At 35.0% G+C, this 13,974-nt stretch overlaps 1 protein-coding gene across 5 annotated transcripts in view; it reads left to right on the top strand.

The window, feature by feature from the left end:
* The window catches only part of LOC135128651 (monocarboxylate transporter 3), a 126,385-nt gene that overhangs the window by 93,268 nt on the left and 19,143 nt on the right, over positions 1 to 13,974 (top strand). For all 5 annotated transcript variants that reach the window (XM_064055618.1, XM_064055617.1, XM_064055619.1 and 2 more), the window contains one exon: positions 4,396 to 4,983. In XM_064055618.1, coding sequence (XP_063911688.1) covers positions 4,396 to 4,983 — 588 coding nt within the window. The remainder of the gene's footprint in view (positions 1 to 4,395; positions 4,984 to 13,974) is intronic.

The raw sequence follows: 13,974 nt of genomic DNA, 5'->3' as shown, positions 1-13,974 counted from the left end.
AAGTTCTCCTTTGTACTATTAATCAACCAATTCTTCTATTAACGTGACTTGTCTAGGCATGACCTGACCTGCCTTGTCTAAACCTGACCATTGACCTGACCTGATTTGACCTAACTAAAATTTTTCCTTGTTTTTGCGAGTCCCTTCAATTTTTTTTCCAGGAAATTTGATATCTTGTTAAGTCTTTCTTTATACTATTAATCACCTGACTGGTATTGATCTGACTTGACTTGTCCAGCTCTAACCCGAACAAAATTGACCTGTCCTGTTTGAACCCTATTTGTCCCTTTTTTGAGTCTTGTCAAAATTTTTCCCAGAAGATCTGATACCTTATTAAGTGACTTGTCTTGACCTGACCTGTCCTGACTTATCTAGATCTGACTCGACCTAGCCTGACTTGTGTCGACCTGGGTTGTCCAGATTTTGCTAGATCAGACCTGACTTGTTCAGACTTCATCTGAATTAATTGGACCACATCAACTTAAATTTGTCCGGGTTTTTTGTGAGTCAATACGAAAATTTTCCCAAATTTTTCTTGTTAAGTCCTCCTTTATATGATTAATCAACCAATTTTTCTATTGACGTGACTTGCCCAGGCCTGACCTGACCTGCTTTGTCAAAACCTGACCCTGAGCAGATTTGACCTAACTAAAATTTTTCTTTGTTTTTGCGAGTCCTTCAAAATTTTTCCCAAAATATCTGATACCTTTTTACGTCTTTCTTTGTACTATTTATCACTTAATTCTTTCTCTGACGTGACTTGTCCTGACCTGACCTGACTTGTTCAGACCTCATCTGACTTGATTGGACCATATCATCAACTTAAATTCGTTCGGGCTTTTTGTGAGTCACTTCGAGAAATTTCCCAAAAGATGTCTCACCAGCTCAGCCTCTCAACCAATCAGCAAACGAGATTTTATCGCTATCGAGTTTTTTTCGATCGAGAAACAAAATCCCACCGCAGGTACCTTGTTAAATATTTTTCCTTGTTTTTGAGAGTCCCTTCAATTTTTTTTCCAGGATATCTGATGTCTTTTTAAGTTCTTCTTTATACTATTAATCACCTGACTTGTCTTGATCTGAGTTGACTTGTCCAGCCCCCACCCGAGCAAAACTGGCCTGTCCTTTTTTAACTTGTATCTGTCCTTTTTTTGAGTCTTTTCAAAATTTTTCCCAAAAGATCTGATACCTTGTTAAGTGACTTGTCTTGATCTGACGTGATTTATCTGTATTGGACCCGATCTAACCTGACTTATGGAGACCTGGGTTGTCCAAACTTGGCTAGTCCAGGTTTGGCTTAATCAGACCTGACTTGTTCAGACCCAATTCTTCTATTGATGTGACTTGTCCTGACCTGACCTGACTTGACATAACTAAAATTTTTGTTTTTGCGAGTCTTTCAAAAATTTTTCCACAAGATCTGATACCTTTTTAAGTCTTTTTTGTACTATTAATCATCTTTCTTTAAAGTGGCTTGTCCTGATCTGACCTGACTTGACCTATCCAGACCTGACCTATGCTTATTTGACCGTAGGATTAACTTAAATTTGTGCGTTTTTTTTTTTTCAAGTTTAAAATTTTTCCCAGATCTGATACCTTTGTTACGTGATTTGTCCTGATTTGACCTGACTTAATTTGATCAGGTTAGACCTGACCTGACTTGACTTAACCTGGCCTGACTGAGCGGACTTGACTTGTCCATAGTTGACCCGACCAATCCTGCCTTACCTGATTTGACTTTATGATCAACTTAAATCTGTCCGTTTCTTTTGTGAATCCTTTCAAAATTTTTCATAGAACATCTAATACCTTTTGACGTGATTTCCTGATCTGATCTGACCTGGCTTGACTTATCCAGACCTGACGCGACCTGACCTGACCTGACCTGATTTGACCCAAGTTGCCTAGTTTTGGCAGGACCTGATTTGGTCAACTTAAATTTGTTTGAATTTTTGTGAGCCCCTTCAAAATTTCTCCCAGATCTGATACCTTGTAAGTCCTCTTTTGTTCCATTAATCACCTAATTCTTCCTTTGACGTGACTTGTCCCGACCTAACCTCACTTGTCCTGATCTGATTAGACCTTACCTAACCTGACATGGCCTGATTTCCAGACCCTATGATCAACTTAAATTTGTCCGTTTTTTTGAGTCCCTTCAAAATTTTTCCCAGAAGATCTGATACCTAATTCTTCCCTTGATGTGACTTTTCCCGACCTAACTTGACTTGTCCTAATCTGACCTGACATGGCCTGACCGTACGTTTAAAAGTCCCTTCAAATTTTTTTCCAGAAGATCCTTCTTTGCACTATTAATCATCTGACTTGACTTGTCCAGCTCTGACCCGTTGTAATTTAACCGTATTTGTCCTTTATTTTGAGTCTTTTCAAAATTTTTGCCAGAAGATTTGATACCTTGTTTAGTGACTTGTCTTGACCTGACCTGACCTGACCTGTCCTGACTTGATTTATCTACATCTGACCCGACCTGATCTGACTTGTGTAGACCTAGGTTGTCTAGGTTTGGCTAGTCCAGATTTGGCTTGATCAGACCTGATTTGTTCAGACGTCGTCTGACTTGATTGGACCATATCTTCAACTTAAAGATGTCCTTTTTGTGGGCCACTTCGAATATTTTCCCAAAAGATCTGGTACTTTGTTAAGTCCTCCTTTGTTCTATTAATCACCCAATTCTAGACAAGGCCTGACCTGACCTGCCTTGTCTAGACCCGACCTTAACCTAACTAAAATTTTTGTGCTTTTGTGAGTCCTTCAAAATTTTTTCCAAAAGATCTGATACCTTATTAAGTCTTTTTTTGTACTATTACTTAATTCTTTCTTTGACATGACTTGTCCTGATCTGACCTGACTTGACTTATCCAGACCTGACCTATGCTGATTTGACCGTAGGATTAACTTAAATTTGTCCGTTTTTTGCGAGTCCGTTCAAAATTTTTCCCAGATCTGATACCTTTTTTAAGTGATTTGTCCTGGACTGACTGGACCTAACCTGACTTGACTTTTGCAGACTTGACCCGACCAATCCTGCCTGACCTGATTTGACTTTATCATCGACTTAAATTTGTCCGTTTTTTCCTTTCAAAATTTGTCAAAGAACATCTAATACCTTGTTAGTCCCCCTTTGTATTAGTCACATAATTCTTCCTTGGACGTGATCCCCCCCCCCCTATCGTGTTAGCATTACTTCTGGGGCGTGGTTGGTCGTCAATTTCTCCTTCTTTCACCATTTTTTGCCTTTTTTCCTTCACTTCCTTCATCTTTTATCAAGGCGTGACTCCACCTAACCTGACTTGACCCGACTTGTCCAGACATGACCTGAATTGATTGAACCGTATTATCAACGGTTTTATACGAGTCCTTTGAAAATTTTTCCCGCAGTATCTAATACCTTGTTAGGTCCTCTTTTGAACTATTAATTATGTAATTCTTCTTTTGACCTGACTTTTCCTGATCTGACCTGACTTGTCTTGATCTGATCTGACCTGACGTGTCTTGATCTGATCTGACCTGACTTGTAGACCTGATCTGCCTGACTTGTCTAGACCTGACCTGAACTGATTTGACGTATGACAAACTAAAATTTTTCCGTGTTTTGTCGGTCCCTTCAATTTTTTTCTGGGACTGATACCCACTTACATTAAGTGGTTTCTCCTTATTTGACTTACCCAGACCTGACCTGACCTGACCTGCTTTAACTTTATGATCAACTTAAATCTGTTCGTTTCTTTTGTGAGCCCCTTCAAAATTTTTCCTAGAAGATCTGATACCTTGTTAAGTCCTCTTTTGTACTATTAATCTCCTTATTCTTCCTTTGACGTGACTTGTCGTGATCTGCCCTGATTTAACTTGACTTATCCAGACATGACCCGACCTAACTTGACCAGACTTCTGATATTTTGTCAAGTCCTCTTTTGTACTATTCTTCTTTTGATTTGTGACTTGGCCTGACTTATCTAGTCCTTCCAAAATTTTTCCCAGAAGAACCGATACCTTGTTACTAAGTTGTGGCTTGTCCTGATCTGGCCTGACTTGGCTTATCCAGACCTGACCCGACCTAAGTTGACCTGACTTTATCTGACCCAATTTAGCCTTAAATTCGCCCGTTTTTTTGTGAGAATTTTTCTCAGAAGATCTTCTCTTCAAATCTGGTCCTAATGGTTTTTGTCTAATTCTACTATCATTTCTGACACTACTGTTATATCTCTTCTACTTCTCCTTCGGTTTTTGATCATCTGGGACCTAGACGTCAATTCCGTTAAGTTCCCAAATCTTAGTCGTTTCGGTGGACCACTGGAAATCTAATGGAAGGTTCTTCCAGACACTGCCCACATACCACCCCACACTCGACCGTCACCCTTGACCCCCCGATCTTTCCAGGTCCAGCTCCCCGACGGCACCATGGAAAAACGCCAGAAGCAACCCCTCAACATCGACCCCGGAGTGCATTCTAGTCTGAACCTGGACCAGCTGGCGCCAGGCACCCCCATCACGCCCATCCCCACCGTGCCCACCCTGCCCACCATCGCCGAAGTCAAAGTCCAGGAGCAGAGCGGCAGCTCCGGTTCGCCCAGTCCCGGCGAAAGCTCCGCCGAGATCCGCCCCCAGATCAAGAACCCGCGCCTCGACGAGCTGAAGCAGCAGGACGGAAGGGTGAAGAGGGAGATCGGGACCAGCAAGGAGGCGCCGGCGGCGCCGGTGTCCACGGCCTCGGACTTCAACGCCGCCTCCAAGATACACAGGAACGCCAGCCAGCCGGCCTTCAGCACACACGTCCAGGGTCTGCCAAAGAACGGATCCGTGCCCACGTTCGACAGGATTAGGAAGACGTCGGTCGGGGAGAAGTTCAAGCCCACGTTGGGACCGATCAAGTCGTCGTCGAGGGCCACGCTCAGCTCGAACGGGGATATGAGGAAGCTTAGGAATAATTCCAATTCGTCGTTTATCAGCAGGAATAATAATAGCGAGGTGAGTTGAATTAAGCTTTTGATGGGGGGTATTAAGAGATATTGGGTGTTAAGAGGGACACGGAAACAGGTGATGCTGCTGGTGGCTATTTACGTTAGCAGTGAGATAAAAGCTTTATTAGTAGAGTAGAGGAACGAGGCGTTAACCGAGTTGTGTAATCACGCGAGTATCTTTATCTACGACTTCAGGTTCTGATTTATTTTATGAGATGAGTGATGTAATTTAACTTATCTCTCCCTCTCTCTCTCCCGTTTAGGATAAAGTAAGATAAACTAGATGAATATGGTAAGCTGCAATTAACGCACTAGTGAGTCTTGTAACTTTATTACCCACTTCAAATGGGCGACATTTTTGCTAAAGTCACAATAAAAAATGCATTTTATCTTTGCAATCAATCTACTTTTTCGAGATAAATTTTAAGTTTAATTGATAATTTTGCCTCTTGTAAACACTTGTATCTGTTATTTTAAACGCGTCTAGAGATAATAAGCCATCTATTGTAATTTCGTCATATTTTTCCTAAAAAAAGCGACAAAGGGGGCAAAAAGTCGAAAAAAAAACAAACAAAGGGTCACAAAAAATACAACAAAAGAAGGTGACAAAAATGGACTTAAAAAAGTGACAAAAGAAACAATAGAAAAAGGCACAAAATAACTGCGACAATAAAATGTAGTAAAAAAACACAAAAAGGGACAAAAATGGGAAACTTAGGCGATAAACAAACGATGAAAAACTGGGAAAAAAGCTACAACAGAAAGACGACAAGAAAAAGACTCACAAAAATGGAGTAAAAAGCCAAAAGGAAGGCAATTAAAAAATGATAAAAAGGGCACTAAAGAGAAAAAATAAAAATGCGATAAAAATGAGGTCAAAAAACAATTCAAAGGGACAAAAAAGGAACAGAAGAAAATATGGTGAAAAAATAGAATTAAAAACGGGCCAAAAAAATAAAGTCCCGATTAAAAAATATGACAAAAAAAGATGAAAAATTGTTACAAACAACTACACAAAAGAAGAGGATTGCAAAAAAAAACGCCATAAAAAATAGCGATAGAAAAAAGCGACACAAAAAACGGCAACAAAAAAAAAATTAAAAAGGCCACACAAAAACATGAAAAGACGACTATAAACAGGAGGAAAAAGGGAACAAAAAAACGACAAAAAACGTGACAAGACACGCTATAAAAACCTATTTTAATTAGAGAAGCCAAAAAAATGCGACAAAAGGGGCTAAAAATTAAAAAAAGACGGCAAAAAATAGGCCACATAAAAAACAACAAAAAAAAGGTAACCAAAAAAATGTAAAAAAGTGACAAAAGACGCGATAAAAAAGGCACTAAATAACAGCGACAAAAAAATGTAATACAAAAGGGGACAGAAAAAGAGAAAAAAAGGCGATAAAGAAAAAACGATGAAAGACTGGAAGAAAAAAGTCAAAAAAAAGACAACAAGAAAAAAGAGTCGCAAAAATGGAGTAAAAAAAGCCAAAAGGAAGGCGATTAAAAAAGAGGGCAAAACAAAAAAAAAGCGATAAAAGAATGGTGATAATAACACAAAAAGTGAAAAAAAAATTAAAAAAAGGGCATAAAAGGGAAAAAATAAACGCCAAAAAAAAACAAAACCGCGACAAAATGCTATAAAAATTATATAAAAAAAGGCAAAAAAGGAAAGAGGAAAATGTGGCGAAAAAAAGGGGATAAAAAAGGGGACAAAAAATAAAGGACGATGAAAAAAATGACAAAAAATGGTGACAAAAAACGATAAAAAAATTGTTACACAGAACAACACAAAAGAGAGCGGCAAAGGATTGCATAAAAAATAGTGATGAAAAAAGCGGAAAAAATGGCAACAAAAAAAAGATGAACAAAGAACGGGATGAAGAAGACGATAAAATGATGACAACAAAAAAAGTGGAAAAGGCGTCACAAAAAACTGAAAAGAGAAGACGATAAACAGCAAAGAGCGATAAAAAACGCAATAAAAGAAAGCAAAAAAAGGCGACATAGGGGGAAAAAAGTAAAAAAAAGACGTCAAAAAAAAAAGGATAACAAAAAATACAGTTAAAAAAAGTGACAAAAGAAACGAATGAAAACGCAACAGATAACTGCGACAAAAAAATGTGAAAAAAAAAGAACAGGATAAAATGGGACAAAAAAAGGGAAAAATAAGGTGATAAAGAAAAAACGATGGAAAGTGGGAAAAAAAGCCACAAAAAAAAGACAAGAAAAAGTCTCAAAAATGGAGTAAACAAAAATAAGAGAAAGGCGATTAAAGCGCGAGTAAACACAAAAAGCAAAAAACTTATTAAAAGGGCAAAAATAAATGCAAAAAAAGAAAAAAACGCGACAAAATGCGATAAAAATGAGGTTAAAAAAAACAATTAAAAAGGGCAAAAAAGGAGCAGAAGAAAATATGGCGAAAAAACAGAATAAACAAGGTGATAAAAAAATAATGGGTCGATTAAAAAAGACGACAAAAATTGATGACAAAAAACGATGAAAAAAATTAATACAAAAAAACAACACAAAAAAAAGAGCGAAAAAGGATTACATTAAAATGCCATAAAAATAGCGATAGAAAAGAGCGACACAAAAAACGGGAACAAAAAAAAGATTAACAAAAAACGGGATGAAGAATACGACAAAAATTGTGATAATAAAAAAGGGTGAAAAAGGCGACACGAAAAAATAACAAGACACGCTACAAAAAGCAATAAAAAAGCTAAAAAAAGGGACAAAAGTGGCAAAAGTCGAAAAAAAGATGTCAAAAAAATATAACAAAAAAAAGGGGCAAACAAAAGTAGTATAAAAAACTAAAGAAACGATAAAAATGCACCAAATAATTGCGAGAAAAACATGTAGTAAAAAAACAAAAAAAGAGGACAAAAGGGAACCAAAAAAAGGTAAAATAAGGCGATACAGAAAAAACAATGAAAAATGGAAGAAAAAAATCAAAAAAAGACGACAAGAAAAAGTTACAAAAGAATGGTAAAAAAGAACCCAAAAGAAATGGTGATAACTACACAAAAAAAGTGAAAAAAAGCATAGAAGGGCAAAAAGAAACGCAAAAAAAAGACAAAAAACGCGATAAAATGCTATAAAAATGAGATAAAAAAAAACAATTAAAAAGGGACAAAAAATGAAAGAAGAAAATGTGGTGAAAATTGAGAGAATAAACAAGAGGACAAAAAAATAAAGGACGATAAAAAAATGGTGACAAAAAACGATAAAAAAATTGTTACACAGAACAACACAAAAGAGAGCGGCAAAGGATTGTATAAAAAATAGTGATAAAAAAAACGGAAAAAATGGCGACAAAAAAAGATGAACAAAGAACGGGATGAAGAAGACGATAAAATTAAGACAATAAAAAAAGTGGAAAAGGCATCACAAAAAGTGAAAAGAAGACGTTTAACAGCAAAAAGCGATAAAAAACGCTATAAAAGAAAGCAAAAAACAGACGTCAAAAAAAAGGATAACAAAAAATACAACAAAACAAAGGTAACAAAAAATGCAGTAAAAAAAGTGATAAAAGAAACGAATAAAAACGCAACACATAACTGCGACAAAAAAAATGTGAAAAAAAAGCAAAAAAAAGGACAAAATGGGACAAAAAAGGGAAAAATATGGTGATAAAGAAAAAACGATGGAAACTGAGAAAAACCAAAAAAGACGACGAGAAAAAGTCACAAAAATGGAGTAAAAAAACCAAGAGAAAGGCGAGGGCGGGGAACAAAAAGTGAAAAATTTATAAAAAGGGCAAAAATAAATGCAAAAAAAGACAAAAACGCGACACAATGCGATAAAAATGAGGCTAACAAAAACAATTAAAAAGGGCAAAAAAAGGAACAGAAGAAAATATGGTGAAAAAACAGAATAAAGAAGGTGATAAAAAAATAATGGGTCGATTCAAGAAGACAACAAAAATTGGTGAAAAATGCCATAAAAATAGCGATAGAAAAAAGCGACACAAAAAAGGGCAACAAAAAAAAAGATGAACAAAAAACGGGATGAAGAAGACGATAAAAATTGTGATAACAAAAAGGATGAAAAAGGTAACACCAAAAAATGACAAGACACGCTACAAAAAGCAATAAAAAAGCTCAAAAAAGGCGACAAAGGGGGCAAAAGTCTAAAAAAAAGATGCCAAAAAAATATAACAAAAAAAAGGACAAACAAAAATGTAGTATAAAAAACAAAAGAAACGATAAAAATGCACCAAATCATTGCGAGAAAAACATGTAGTAAAAAAACAAAAAAAGAGGACAAAAGGGTACCAAAAAAAAGGTAAAATAAGGCGATCAAGAAAAAACTATGAAAAATGAGAGAAAAAAGTCAAAAAAAGACATGAAAAAAGTAAAAAAAATAAATAAAAAAGAAGCCAAAAGAAACGCGATTAAAAAGGGGGACAACCAAAAAAATGCGAAACACCAAATGGTGATAATTACACAAAAAAAGTGAAAAAAAGGGCTTTAAAGGACAAAAAGAAACAGAAAGAACAGAAGACAAAAAACGCGATAAAAATGAGGTCAAAAAAACGATTAAAAAAGACGACAAAGAACGATGAAAAATTGTTACAAAGAACAAACAAAGTGATGACAACAAAAAAGTGAAAATAAGACTATAAACAGGGCGTAAAAAAGGACAAGCAAACGCCAAAAAAGTGACAAGACACGCTACAAACAGCGATAAAAAAAGCAATAAAAAAGCCAAAAAAAAGGGCGACAAGAGGGCAAAAAAGTCGAAAAAAAGAAGACGTCAAAAAAGGGCCACAAAAATTCAACAAAAAATGTAGTAAAAAAAAGTGACAAAAGAAACGATAGAAAAAGCACTAAATAACTGCGACCAAAATATGTAGTGAAAAAAAAAACAAAAAAAGGAGACAATAAGGCGATTAAAAAAAAATTGAAAAACTGGAAAAAAAATGCCAAAAGAAAGGCGATTAAAAAGGCAGCGAAAACAAAAAAAATATGATAAAAAATGGTGACAACACAAAAAAGTGAAAAAATGATATACTTTCGTTTCTCCGGAAATGACAAACTTTTTTTAACACGTTTGTGAAATGCGCTTAACAGAATTTGGCAGTTATCACTGAAAAAAAAAATGGTTTAATTAAAAATTATAAAATTCGATTTTGCAAAATTTTATTTATTTTATGATAACTCCTATAAGTAAAAAAATATAAATAATACAAGACCTAGTGAAAAAAAAAAAAATCGGTAATGATGGGATCCGAACCCACACGGGTCAGAGTACAAGTCCAACATACTCCATCGGTCTGCTTACTCTACGAAACGTTTAATACAAAAACTAAATACCCACTACATAAATTACGTACAAAAAAATTAAGTACAATTGTGAATTTGTGAATTTCAATCAAGGCGGATTCGTAAACCACTAGTACAGGAGTATATTATTTCATAACATTCAATAACCTTAAGTTCAGCGACGTCCGATGTGAAAAATTAGAAATTTTATAGAAAAGTCTAAAAAAAAATTAACACAAATTAGTCACTTCTAAATTTGGTGGAAAAATCCGCAATTTTGGCTTACTCACTTTTGCAAAAAAAAATTATTTATGTTTTTGGTGCGATCGACTTCATTATTCTCTAAAACGTTCATCATATCGTATAATTTTTATGGTTTCGCAAGATTTGTTTGTATTAGGGTCATAATCCTCCAGTTCAATGCTTTAGCATCTCCATTATGGAACAGAACAGCTCCTATACTCGTTCGACATGCGTCACTAAACAATCGTCAGTTTTTACGAAATATTTATGCGTGGGGTATTTGTTATGATTCGGAGGCGAGAAAAGTTGGGCTTAAGTAACGGATCTTTTTATTAGATATCATTAGAGTTGATTTATTACGAAAATGAACTGAAATTAATTTGGTGAATTTTCCTCGACAATGTATTGTTGTGTTCATCTCAAAGTATTTCCACTCTAGTAATAAGAATTTTCATAAAAAATGTGCCCCTTGCAACGGAAAAACCACTCTTGTGTAAAGTACAATTGTTTCAAGGTGAATTTAATCGGTATTAGTCGTAGTTTTCCGTGAACGAAGCTAAAATATTTTTTAAAACCGTTCCGAGAAACGTGAGACATTTCCTATATATAGAATGCAATACCTAATACCCAGTTTTCAATAATTTCTTTGTCGTAACGTGAGTTACCCATTGTTTACCAATTAGTTGTTTACGTAAGTCCATCCACTCATTGATTAGATTCTATTTTAAAGAGAAAACTGAAAAGTGTAACCCTTGTTGGTTTCAGATTAAATCGAGAAAAACCAGACCTCACGTTGTTACCAACTAATCGATGTTCGTAAAAATAAAACCAAAAACCCCCATCGATTTGAAAGTCAACCCGAAAGTCGTCGACTTTTGTTTGCCACGAGGCTAGAATTTTGTGTAAAATAACACTGCCCTGGCCCTGGCCTCAAATTATTTTAGCATTTCATTTCAATAGTAAGGTGATAATGACAAAAGACATTTGTAGGTGTACTTCGAAACACCTGTAACGTGCACGAAAATAGCGCGATTTCGCAATTTGGACCTTCTCCAAGTGGAATGCATCTGGGACGTGTATTGCTCTTGAAACGATTCTTAATTGCTCCTGTGCCGTTAGGACGTATTGTAAATGAGCGAACGCGGTAAATCTATCACATGAATTCCGTTTTTTATAAACTTTCAGAACTAGTTTTCGATTTCAACAGTAGTTACCCAATTCCAGTGTTGTACAATCGCATTAGCATACCCGACCCTCTTCCAAGGCACTTTTGCAATGAGCGCAATGCGCCACTTTCGCAAAAATCAATATTTTTCGGTGAGGAGTGACACTTTCCTCGATTAAGGATGCGAAGTGTGTGTGTAATTAATTATTACGTTTACTGAACGGAGAAAAATAATAATTGTTGTAAAATATCGTATCGGCATGCCAAAAGTTATAAAAAAACTAAATATTTTCCAACTGATGGATGTTCATAACAGTGATTTAAGGACCTTGGCAAGTGGAATTGGCTGTTCTTAAAAAAAAAAACATCACTCTGTCAAATTGTTGGAGGATTAAATACAAAATGTAGTCAATTCTATGAAAATGTGTTGTGCTCTAAGTTTGTACGGTTATTTACGAGTAATATATATTAAATAAAGGATGTGAATTCAGTGTGATTATTTATTTAAGATTTTATATACACTGTTTGATCTTTCCATACTAAAATATTCCAAACTTTTTTATACATTGAAATTTTTCGGTATGGTTTACCAATTTCATTATCACTCAGACACAAAAGTAAGATAAATATTTTTAAATATATAAGAAGACAAAACTTGTAAAATAATCTGTGTGTCCAGTATTTAAGTGGGATAATAAAACTTTCAACTTTAGTATTTCTTAAAAAATTGAATTTCAAGTTATTGTTATCGATTTAGCTATATTTTTTGAATCAGGACTTCGAGATCTATATTCCTGAATTTTTTGAAAATTTTTAGACAACTTTTTCAAAAACTCATATTTCCCTTACGAAAATTTCGACCCATTTTCGACCACTTTTAGCAATTATCTAAACACATTTTCTTATAGATTTCGACCTCTAGAAGTTATTTCCGGTTTCGTTTTTTCGATATCTTCTACCATTTTTTCAAGAGCGCCCTTTGAAATATGGAATTTTTTATGATTTCTTAAAAAAGTTGAATTTCAAGCCCAATATTTCGGAAATCATTGTCCAAGACCACAATCTTTGAAAGTCTCAAATTTCCAATGCAAAAATTTTGACCCACTTTTCACCATTTTCGAAAATTACCTGAACACATTTTCTTGTAGATTTCGATCTCAAGAAGTTATTTCGGATTTCGTTTTTTCGCTGTCCATTTTTTCGGTAGCGCCCTTTGAAACACGGCAATTTTTTCGATTTCTTAAAAAAAATTGAATTTCAAGTTCAACATTTCGGAAATTATTGTTCAAGGCCACAAGCACGCTATATTTTTCCATTCGGCACTTCGAGATTTATATTTCAGAATTTTTTGTGGATTTTTAGGCAACTTTTTCAAAATCTCGAATTTCCAATACGAAAATTTTGACAATTTTCGAAAATTAACTAAACACGTTTTCTCGTAGATATCGATCTCTAGAAGGCATTTCCGGTTTCGTTTTTTATACCTCCCACCATTTTTTCGGTAGCGCCCTTTGAAATATGGCAATTTTTATGATTTCTTAAAAAAGTTGAATTTCGAGCTCAATATTTCGGAAATCATTGTCCAAGACCACAATCACGCTATATTTTTCGATGCGGCACTTCGAGATTTATATTTCAGAATTTTTTGTGGATTTTTAGGCAACTTTTTGAAAATCTCAAATTTCCAATACAAAAATTTTGACCCACTTTTTACCATTTTCGAAAATTCCCTGACCACATTTTCTTGTAGATTTCGATCTCAAGAAGTTATTTCGGATTTCGTTTTTTCGCCCTCCATTTTTTCGGTAGCGCCCTTTGAAATATGGCAATTTTTTCGATTTCTTAAAAAATTGAATTTCAAGCTCAACCTTTCGGAAATTATTGTCCAAGACCACAAGCACGCTATATTTTTCCATTCAGCACTTCGAGATCTATATTCCAGAATTGTTTATGGATTTTTAGGCAACTTTTTCAAAATCTCAAATTTCCAATACGAAAATTTTGACAATTTTCGAAAATTAACTAAACACATTTTCTCGTAGATATCGATCTCTAGAAGGCATTTCCGGTTTCGTTTTTTATACCTCCCACCATTTTTTCGGTAGCGCCCTTTGAAATATGGCAATTTTTTCGATTTCTTAAAAAAGTTGAATTTCGAGCTCAATATTTCGGAAATTATTGCCCAAGGCCACAATCACGCTATATTTTTCGATTTGGCACTTCGAAATTTATGTATATTTTAGAATTTTTTCTGGATTTTTAGGCAACTTTTTGAAAATCTCAAATTTCCAATACGAAAATTTTGACCCATTTTTGA

The sequence above is a fragment of the Zophobas morio genome, unplaced genomic scaffold, assembly GCF_036711695.1.
Source record: "Zophobas morio isolate AGI-343-1 ecotype UQ-CSIRO unplaced genomic scaffold, CSIRO_AGI_Zmor_V1 ptg000014l, whole genome shotgun sequence".
Lineage (NCBI taxonomy): Eukaryota > Metazoa > Arthropoda > Insecta > Coleoptera > Tenebrionidae > Zophobas > Zophobas morio.
Note: the sequence above shows the minus strand (reverse complement) of the source record. Positions and strands in the feature narration are given on the sequence as shown.